The sequence below is a fragment of the Sinocyclocheilus anshuiensis genome, unplaced genomic scaffold (assembly GCF_001515605.1).
Source record: "Sinocyclocheilus anshuiensis isolate Anshui unplaced genomic scaffold, SAMN03320099.WGS_v1.1 scaffold690, whole genome shotgun sequence".
NCBI lineage: Eukaryota > Metazoa > Chordata > Actinopteri > Cypriniformes > Cyprinidae > Sinocyclocheilus > Sinocyclocheilus anshuiensis.
The window spans coordinates 1710159-1721225 of record NW_015547715.1 but is presented as its reverse complement, the minus strand read 5'-3'; the positions used below and the strand labels follow the sequence as shown (position 1 = coordinate 1721225).

Here is an 11067-nt window from a genome sequence, read left to right as displayed (position 1 = left end):
CACACGCACGCACGCACGCACGCACACACACATATATATATATATATATAAAGAGGGTTAACAATGTACTTATGGGACTAGGTGTTATGATCCCAATATTCAGCACCATTTAGCCGCACCATAGAACATTTTCCCTTCACCATTCTATAAATTAAATCGTCATTACAAAAAGCTAGACAGAAAAGTTGCTCGTCTAGTTGCTGAACAAAATTGAAAAAATTAATTCCTTCAATTTTTAGGCAAGTACATCATGTGACTTACATTCTCTGTGCGGATTTCTTTACTTTAACTTTGCGACAGGCTCGTTTCCTCTGACTGGGGGAAGTGATGTCACTGCTGGTGTGGATGTATGAGGCAGTGCAGTGCAGCTGATGCGTTTTCTCCTCAGCTCTGTGCACTGAGTGCTGCAGCTCTTCATTCACAGCCATTTTTGGGAGGATGAACTCACCATTCACAGTACTGCCTCTCCTGGCTGTAATACACACAAATTAATGACTTTAATAACAACAAATGCAGTGAATGTGATTGTCAAGACAGAGCGATAATGCATTTATTTCCTCCATCCTTACAATCTCCATGCTTCTGTGGCTCATTTTGCGTGCAGAATAATCGTGAAGTTTTCCCGTCCTGGATGAGTTTGACAGCGATGGCTTCATGATGCTGTGATTTCGAGCTGCTGTGCTGTAAGAGACGGTGAAATGGCGAGTGTCCGTTGCATATGATGTCCTGCAAAACAGTGAGATTCAGAAAGGAGGTGCCCACTGACTTGAGCTTTCTGTGCGTCTAAGCATAAAGTAGTGGCGTACATCAAATGTTGTTTTATGGGGCATAAAATAATATGCAATGGAGTAAAACGTGGTCATGTATTAGGTTTCCAATTCAAATACCAGACATGACAAAGCACATTTTGTAGTCAAAATTTACACACTGTTATAAAGAAAAAGAAAACAAACAAAAAAAACAATAAATGGACCTGCACACATGGTGTATATTATTATTATTATTTTTATTTTTTAAACCCTACATTTAGTGTAAATATTTTATAAAAAAAATTCCTTTGAATTATAATTCGAATCAATTGTAATTTTCACATATAATACAGTATCAATGATATAGTATTACACTTTTGGTAAAAACTGTTGCCATTTTAATTTTAGTTTGCCTTTTTAGTCATTTTGTTGTGCATTTTTATTCTTTTTTATAAATGTCTATTTAGTTTTTAATTTTTTTGTTTAATTATTTTTTCGATGTTTTAGTACTTACATTTAAACTAAAGAAATATGAGAAATGTAATAGATTAAATGTTTTTTATATTTTATTTCAGTTTATGTTTATTTATGGATAATTGCTGTTCAATGACTTTTCCAGGTTTTTTATGACCGTACGAACCCTAATGTGATGATCGGTGCGGTTATCTAAATCAGACAAAAATACAGGTGCGGGCGGTTGGCGGGTGGATAATTTATTTGAAGCTGCGGATTCGGGTGACGTTTTAGCTCATCCGCGCATCACTAATATATACACATATATACATATACACATATATACACATATATACATACACATATATATATACATACACATATACACATACACATACACATATATATACACATACATATACACATACATACATATATATATATATATATAGTCCTATTTGTATGTGTGCACTGGAAAATTTATTTACCAAGGAAAATTCCTTGTGTGTGGCAATCTTTCTCATTCTGATTCTAATGATAGATTATAAATAATGATAAATAATAAATAATTGTGAAAAGCAATATAATAATAATATAAATAAATATTTAACTGGAGGCGACTAACCAAATAGTGTTTTTCAAAATAACAAATATCTGCGTCGATCGTAAACTGCATAACATGTAATTATATTGCTGTAACTTTACCATGTAATGGATAGTTGCTGAACACGCCCACACTGGGCCTGTAGCAGCTGCGCTCGCGCGGTTTATAATGTTGTGCACCGCAGCGCTATTGTTCTGCTATCTGCTTTAAACGTCACAATCAAGTGTCCGAACACACACAGATCATACATCACACTGAACACACGCACAAAGCCACATCTATTCATACAACTTATCAAACAGGGACCCGCACCAGCCGCTGGAGTTGGTGTGTTTCGGATGGAGAGTTGAGGATAAGAGCAGTTTATAGACGCATCCGAACACTGTCTGCGATCAAACCATCCTCATCTGCAAGGAAACGCCGTGTAACGTTAACCTACCCCGTTCATTTCAGTCCACTCTCTCTCTCTCCGAGCCATTTGTTTTGAGCCGATGGTCCAGTCCAGTGTTTTCTCCTCTACACTTCTGTCCTTCTAAACGGCGTGAAACGAGGACATTCACAAACAGCTCCGTGTTCACGACGGAAAACAACAAGAAACCTTCGAGCTGTTTTGATTAATACTCCTACATCCGAGCTAGTTTCTACAGTTTCACGCCGCCATGTTTGCACTTTTGTCTCATTCACGGGAGGAAACCATGTGAGCATTTAAATAACCAATAATGTTTGGAAGTTGTGTTCACATTGGCCGGAAGATGGGGCTGTTATGCGACTCACTCTTCCTGTTTTAGTATTTTTTATTTTTATTTTTTTGTGAGGAAATAGTTTTTTTTTCTTCCTTCTTTTTTTCCCCCTTTATTCAGTTCCATCACACAAAAGCACAATACAAAAAGGGAAACGTTGCACATCTCAAAGCATGCAAAACAGAACAACAGCAACAACAAAAACGCAAAATTAATACAAACATATATATATATATACATATAAATACTTATTTTGTGATCTCATATTAGAAAGGGTTTCAAAGTATATTTTAAGATCAGTGTTACAAAATGTAATATATGATGGTTTCTTTTGAATTACTTTTGACTTATGTATATAAAACTGTGCTAAGATAATTAACAGATTAATAATATAAATATGTTTATCAGAAAAAGATGGGTTTTGATAAAGTAAAATATCACGAGGTTCTAAATTAAGGGCTTTGTTTATTTTTTTTGTTATGTCTATTTTAAAGTCAACCCAAAATGAAATAGAAAAAGGGTAATAGAAAAATAAATGTTCAATATCTTCAACAGATACATTACAAAAGGTACATTTATCACAAACACTATGAATATATCTGCTAACAACTGCATTTACAGGATAATATCTGTGAATAATTTTGTAAAGTACTTCTTTTACTTTATTAGAAATTACATATTTATATGGTAACATCCAAATGCTGCGCCAAGATATACAATGAGGTTTAAGCCATTTTGATTTACATGGACATTAAGGGATTCCCTGTTTTAGTATTACTTAAAAAAAATAAAAAATAAATAAAATAGCTATCGAAAAGCTGATTTGGTATTGCACGGTAGTACTTTTTCATGTTTTTATTTTAATTCTATGCGTTATTTTTATTTGCTTATTTGGTTTTAACAGCTTGTTAATAATATAAATCATTTTTTCTTAATAATAAAAACATATTAAAGGACCTTACAAAAGGACTAATAATTAATTTATGGTGTACAAAGACATTTTGAAGTGTTGGCCTTGAGTAGGCTACTTGAGTTTATTTTCCTCAAATTTTTTTTACCTCACTTTATTTACATTTTTCCGTATAAAGAAAATGCAGCATAGAATTGCAAAACATATACATATACTTGTATGACCTCCATGTATGTCTCTATTTAATAAAAGGGTCTATACAATAAATAGCAACAGAACAAAGTGAATACTGAAGAAAGTATTTCACATGATGTAAGAAAAAAAGGGAGGAGAACATAAACTAACAATAGAGGATAATATATGATATACAACAGAACAACAACATAAATCAAAACGCAACAACCACGCATACAAGAAATATATATATATATATATATATATATATATATACATAGCAGTGAGTGCACCCCTCACATTTAGCAAAGTGTCATTTCTTCAGTGTTGTCACATGAAAAGATATAATAAAATATTTACAAAAATGTGAGATACTGTATATATATATATATATATATATATATATAATACATCCTCAAAATAAATTCGAAGAGCTTTTCAAAATGTAATAGTTTTTACAACTTTAAGGTGTTTTCTTTCATTTCTGTAGGAGTTTTAAGGTCAGTATTACAAAATACAATTATTTTTTTGTGATTCTATAGGAGCAGAAAGTAGAAGCCTTGCAAAATAACAATAAAAAATCAATATAATATATACCACATATAATAAATAATAAAATAATATAAAACATAACATTAGCTTTTTAAATATTAATTATTTGTCATAAAAAAATCATAAAGGTCCTTAATAAATATCTTAAAAGGCTGAATTGAAAATTCAAAAACAAAACCTCAATGCTTTATAGACATATTTTATTTTACATGCTAACACAGGTATATTATGTCCATATAACACATAACATTTTGAACTGTTGACGTTTTATACTTTTCACAAGTTTAGGGTGCTTTCTTCATCTCTCAAAGAGTTTTGAGGACAATATAAAAAATACAATACACAAAGATTTTTTAACGATGTTCACATTTTGTGGATTTAATTGGTTGAAATAATTCATAGATTTAAATGTTCATCTTCTGATATATTGGTTGTTTTCAACCTTTGTCAAAAAACAGAGGTCAGACTCTTCCTTTGACCTTACCAGTATGGCTTTAGCAATGTCATTTTGACGTGTCATTGGAGGAAACTATTTTTACCGCGTCACTTCCTGAATGTGAGTAAGGGAGAGGTCACGTGACAAGGCTTCGGCGCTCTCCTTCTCCGACTACTTTTGATTTAAAAATATAATTAAGCATCTCGATTCATATGTACGGGATCCAGTGCTTTCTGAAAGATGGTCGTTGGTCGGCTCTCGACCGATGCTCCGCGACGCGTCACGCGCGTCTCATCGGGAACATTTTTGGACACGAAATCGACTGTTTTGTGGGCTGCAGCGTCACGTGACCCGCACGCGCCTCGGGTAAAGATGGCGCCCGGCGGTTAGAAAACAAGCAGCGCGAGCAGCGGCGACATCCTGCACTCCGCCGCGACGTTTGGGATCCATAGAAACCGAGTGGAGTAGGTGTTTTCCTCACTGGACATCAGCTGTCAGACGGCGGGTTTGCTCTGTTTTTTGTCACGCTCACAGTTTTGGTCGGTTTAGGGCCGCCGTGCGAAAGAATACCGAGTTTTATTGCGTTTCGCGTGAATGCAGAGGGAGGCTGCTAACCTGAGGCGAGCCGTTAGCGCACTTTTGACAAAGTCACTGACAGGAATTATTCGTTCAAATGTCACTTTTTGGCACTTATTCTGCTTGTCAGGGTCCTTTGGGTGTATCTAAACCCGGGTATAGCCTGTGTAAAGAGCGTTTTGACTCCTCTTTTGATATTTAAAGTTGATGAAACGAATCGTCAGGAAAATTAGCTAGCAACTAACGTTACCGTCACCGAGACTGAGGTGTGTTTCAACATATTTTTGACTAGTGAGACTTTTTGTTTATGTTAAAGCGTATTTATATTATACGCTAATGTTATAATGTGTCTTTAAACCACGATCTGTTTCTCGGGGAAGCATTTTAACGTCTCCGCTGAATATTTAGGACTCGAGAGCTGCACGTTTAGTGCACCGGCTGTCTTATGTTGTGTATTCACAACCACCAGATTATACGACAGGTTATCATCGCGGTTTAATTTAAACATTTTGATCATTTCGGAAACCATTAGAGTGTTCTTTTGCTTTTAGTCTGGTTTCTGAACGTGTAAGCTGATTGATATTAAGATCCAGCATCAACAGCAGACCAGGAAGTATCTTGTTGGATCAGTTTTGTCAAACACGTGTGGAGGTGGATGTTGTGGTGAGCCGTTAGCAGCATTAGTTTAGCACGTTGTTGCCCTTATGAATGCATTTCTTGACCAATTAGTGTTGTTTAGGTTTATATAATATGCAGTGTTCAGCAAAGGTCTAACATTAGTATCTTCCAACAGCATGTGATGGGAAAGATGTGATCTTTAGTTGGGGTTTTTGTCATTGTCTATAATAATGATGTGTGTAGTTTAAGAGGACGTTTAATTATGTCTGATGTTAGATAAAAAAAAAAAAGAAAAAAGTATGCTTTGCAAAGCAGAGTCTCTTTATGATTATTAATATTATGTTTTTCTCTGTCTTTTAGACAATGGATCCTGGACAAGATTTGCTTCTAGCTGCTCTTAGTGAAAGTGGAATCTGCCCTAATGATCTATTTGATGTTGATCCTCAGGACACACTTCCACTCCCTGCTTCACAACAGGTCATTTAAAACACATACATGCAACATGGTTTACTCGTTTTCACGCAGTTTAGTTTTTTTCCCCCTTAATTCAAAACCAAGTACTGTATCTGTGTACTATTAACACAGATTTCACAAATCCATTTGTTTACGATATCAAATAGTTTGGATATGTATCAGGTACAGTGCAGGTGAATTTTTCGTAAGGAATAAATCCCTTAACTAAAGCTTTTAACTATACAGTGAACCCTGACAGTTGGTACGATAATGTTAAAGGTTAAAATGAACGTCCAAACTATTACATTTAATTGCAGTTTAGTTTCAGATACATAATTAACATCAAATAAAAACTGAGTTGTATACAGAGATTTCAACTGCACATAAGGCAGTTTTTATATACACTTCTTAATTATATAAAAATAGTTTTACCTCAATTTGTTGTTGAAATATAAACATTTGAACTTGTTTTACTGGCAGATATATTCAAACCTACATTAAATATTGAAGAACATATAACGATCGTCATATTTTGCATATATTTAGCAAAATGCTCCACTCTTGAGTTATTTTTTTTTAGCTAAGTAATGAGCCATGGACATTGAATGGCTTTCCTGAGGTAAATGTAGCTTTATGTGACACTTTTCCGTGGTTGAAACACTGGATTGAGTGATTACATATCATCTGATGATCATTCATGTATATTTTGTGCCATAACTAGTAGTAAAGAGAAAGAGATGATCGGTTCACATGTTTCTTGAACTGAGGCGCTACAGCGATCTGTTACAACATATTAAAAAGCCCCAAAACCACATTTATTGTTTGAGTTTTGTGATAAAATTAACATAATTTAAAAGCTGAGATATCAAAAGCAACAAAGCACAAATCGTATTGAGCTTGCAGGATGTGAGGCTCGCTACAAATAACGTTTAGTGAAGTGTTGTTCACGCAACAATAGAAAACAGCAGAGATTGGGATTTAAGAATCAATATTGGTTCATCAAAATGATAGGCAACCCAGACCTACTAAAAACAAAACTCAAAATTAAAAGCAATTTAAAAGCATTTTTTCTCAAATTAGCACATTTGATTAACAAGTGATAGAGTCGTTCTTTTCCTTTTCAGTCAGTCTCATTAAATGCACTTGACATCGGTCTCCGTAATGAAGCTTCTGGAGTTGTCAGGGTTGAACCTGCAGTTCCACCTACTCCTACAGTCACAATCAGGGTAAGTGTTGCATGTAGCATCACTAACAGCTAGGGCTGTGCAAAAAATCGAATGCGATTTTCATGCGCATCTCGTCAGTAAAGCCGCTCCTGTGATTAGTAGTAAATCTCCAGCACGTACTTTCAGATGGAGCGGCATTTACTACACAGAGCCGTAGTTTTTTTTTTAAAGTGACGTGACGTGACATGTGGCCAAGTATGGTGACCCATACTCGGAATTAGTGCTCTGCATTTACCCATCCAAAGTGCACACACACAGCAGTGAACACACACACACCGTGAACACACACCCGGAGCAGTGGGCAGCCATTTATGCTGCGGCGCCCGGGGAGCAGTTGGGGGTTCGGTGCCTTGCTCAAGGGCACCTCAGTCGTGGTATTGAAGGTGGGAGAGAGCGCTGTACATTCGCTCCCCCCACCTACAATCCCTGCGAGAGTGAGTCCGACTCTCTAACCATTAGGCCACGACTTCCCCAGCTTGTTCACTGACAAGCTACACAAAATCGCGTTCAAAATCGCAGGCAATTCATTGCTGATTTTCGTTCGATTCGATTTTTTGCACAGCCCTACTAACAGCCTAAAATCTGGTTCAGATTGCAGCTCATTCTGGTTTTTATTGATGTATTAAGTTTTTATTAATATTTTAAATGTTGTTTTTATTTTCCATTTTAATTTTTAGAAATTCTTGTCATTTTTAGTTTTTGTAAGTATGTAGTTTTTATAAATTTTTAAGTTTAAATGTTAGTTATTTTGTAGTACACAAGTTAAACTAAAATTAAAAATGTTGCCTTGGCAACTGGCTAAAATAAGTTTTTGTTTTTAAATTTTAAGTTAATGTTAATTGATTTTATTTAAAGTAAGGAAATGTTTGTTTTATGGTTTTAGTTGTAGTTTGCTTAAGTTAACTATAATAACCCTTCCAAGAGCTGCCCATTTAGGCTGAGAGGCCTATATGTTATAAGGCAACCAACCAGAGTTTTTGTTTTTAGTTGCCGTTTAGGACTGAGTTTCTGTATTATTTTATACCCAATATACAGATTTTTCCACCGGAAATGTGTCTGAAAATAAAGCTCAATATACAGTTCTGCTCACTAACTTGCAACTGAGTGAATCAAACAGAACTGAATGTTTTTTTGAACGACAACAAAGAAAAACACTTTGCATTAGGCTTGCTGTGATATTGACGGTGTTACTGGTGTTAAACCGCAACACCGGTTACAACACTGCCACCCACCGTCTTTTTGATTTTTTTTTTTATAGTAATAAAAATCTTTTTGTTCAGTTAGAGAACAGACACTACTGTTAAAAACCGAACGCGGCTCCTCAATGCAGCGTGCCAAACAACAGTCGCATCACAGATCAGCAGCAGGAGTCAGATTTCATTTATCACGTGAGAGTGAGTCGAGCTGACTGGCAAGAAGAGTGAGGTGAGAAAGACAAGACGATGGCGGAAGATTTAGTTTTGACACAAAATGCAAAAGCGCCTAGCTGTTTGGCAATATTTTAGATTTTGAAAAGACAGTTGACTTATGCTTTTGTTTATCTAAGGTGATTTTAACATTCGTTTTGTTTATTTGGTTCCACAGCAGTGTTAATTTCGTTGACGAAAAATTTTCATCATAATGTTCGTCAACGACATTTTTTTCACTGATGACAACGAGACGATAACGAACTAAAATTCTTTTTGAATGACATCCATTGCAGCTGTGCATTCGGTTTTAAAGGGACAGCAGCCTAATTTAGTTGTTATTGTCCGAGTTATTGATGTTAATCAAGCAACGAAAGAAAGACAGAAAATCACTCACTGCTCTTGACTGAAAAACTTTAGTAGCCCTAAAGATTAATCTAAATTTATTTACAGAAATAAATATGTCTGCTTGAAAGAATAAAGAATATGGTAAACATGTTGCTATAAAGAATGCATAGTTAGCCTATATAACCATTGGCATTTCATTAAAAACAAGACCATGTTCTTGTTCTTTATGAGAAGTGGTTTTATTAATTTTAACAAAGGCATGTTATGATATTTAGTCGACTAAAACTAGACTAAAACTAAAAACAATTCAGGTGACTAAAATATGACTAAAACTAAATGACATTTTAGTCAAAAGACTATGACTAAAACTAAATCAAAATTTGCTGTCAAAATTAACACTGTTCCACAGTGTTAGCTGATTTTACTTTATTTAAACTGTAATTTATTTATTTTATTTATCAATGTGTATGCTGTGCATCCAAGCTTTCTTATTCGTTTAGCAAATAAACATTCTATGATTCTTATTTATTTGGTTCCACAGTGTTTGTTGATTTTTACTTTAAATTATTTATTTTATATTAGGCCTATTGCATGGTGTATTTTTATTCGGTTTGCTAACAAAAGTTTTGTTTAATCTAAGTGAAAAAGTACCGTTTTGTTGTATACATTCAAACAATTGTTGCTGAATTGACACTAATAAAGTGAAAGTAAAATGCGCACGGGCATTTACAAGCTATTTAAAAGTGAAGGAAAGCGAGGAAAAGAGGGAAAACCCCAACGAAACCCACTCCCCCGGTGATACCGGTATTACTGGTGTTGTCACATGTCAATTAACCAGTGGGAAAATGTCCTCACCGTCACAACCCTAGTTTGCATTTATTTCTGGAAGTTGCATCCAATCAGGTTGGAACTAGCCATTTCTTGCCTTTTATTCTGTGCAATATTATGCAGACAGTGAGTGAGTGAACTATAGGCGGTCGGCCTGTTTGAAGCTACTGTTTGTTTTAATATTTGGCTGTAAAGCTCAGAATTACACATTGATAGTATATTCTGTGTCGTCTTTGCAGGAGAAGCCTCAGCCCTCAACAACCACCTTCGTTTTAAATCAACTGAATCAGTTGCCATCGCTGGGTACAATTGTAGTGACCAAACCATCAGCCGGGACCACCTCCAGGCAGACCATCACAGTAACCAAGGTGGTACACACAAGTTCGACAGCACAACGGAGCTCTTTGTCCTCTCCCGCCGTTTGCACTGTGGTCCCACCGAATAATGAGCAGATCAGATTGAAGGACCTTCTCAGAACCAGCAGCTTGAAGACAAGCAGCCTTGGAGAGCTTATGAAGTTGAAGCCCCCACCTGACATAGCGCGACCTGTTGCTACGGCAACAGCCACAGGCACAAGTGAGTGCTGGCAGACGTGCTGGACCTCGAGCGATCATAGATGGTTTTTTGCTTGTAAGGGTCTGTCGATGCAGCTCTCGGCTTTGTGGCACTTTGCAGATCTAATGCTGAGTGCCAGTTTTCAAGTGCTGCCTCCAGCTGTCAAAACGAAACCAACATGGGCTCAAACCACCTTTGGAGGCGTTAAAGGGTTAGTTCACCCAAAAATGTAAATTAGCCCATAAATTACTCACCCTCAAGGGCTGTGCAATATATCGAATTTATTGAAATATTGCAAATGTACATATCGCAATATGCATATCGCTACAGCTTGCAATATTTGGGGCCATGAACAAAAGACAGAGAAAATCACTCACTGCTCTTACCTAAATAACGTTTGTAGCTTAAATAAGAATCAGTGCATATTGAATTCAAAGAG

The 11067-nt window shown here is 35.8% G+C and overlaps 2 protein-coding genes across 7 annotated transcripts in view; one reads left to right on the top strand and one right to left on the bottom strand.

Moving 5' to 3' along the window:
* LOC107704173 (N-lysine methyltransferase KMT5A-A-like) overlaps nt 1-2551 on the bottom strand; it is a 5321-nt gene extending 2770 nt beyond the window's left edge. The window contains exons 1-3 of the mRNA XM_016507054.1: nt 2246-2551; nt 570-726; nt 262-472 (exon numbers count right to left, since the gene is read on the bottom strand). Of these exons, the coding sequence (XP_016362540.1) occupies nt 262-472; nt 570-726; nt 2246-2284 (407 nt within the window). The 5' untranslated portion in view covers nt 2285-2551. The remainder of the gene's footprint in view (nt 1-261; nt 473-569; nt 727-2245) is intronic.
* Nucleotides 2552-4751: 2200 nt separating this feature from the next.
* LOC107704171 (protein strawberry notch homolog 1-like) overlaps nt 4752-11067 on the top strand; it is a 20928-nt gene continuing 14612 nt past the window's right edge. For 2 of the 6 annotated variants that reach the window (XM_016507052.1, XM_016507048.1), the window contains exons 1-4: nt 4752-5082; nt 6173-6289; nt 7390-7491; nt 10313-10649. In XM_016507052.1, the coding sequence (XP_016362538.1) occupies nt 6176-6289; nt 7390-7491; nt 10313-10649 (553 nt within the window). In that variant the 5' untranslated portion in view covers nt 4752-5082; nt 6173-6175. The other 4 variants (XM_016507049.1, XM_016507050.1, XM_016507051.1 and 1 more) reach the window with 4 other exon arrangements.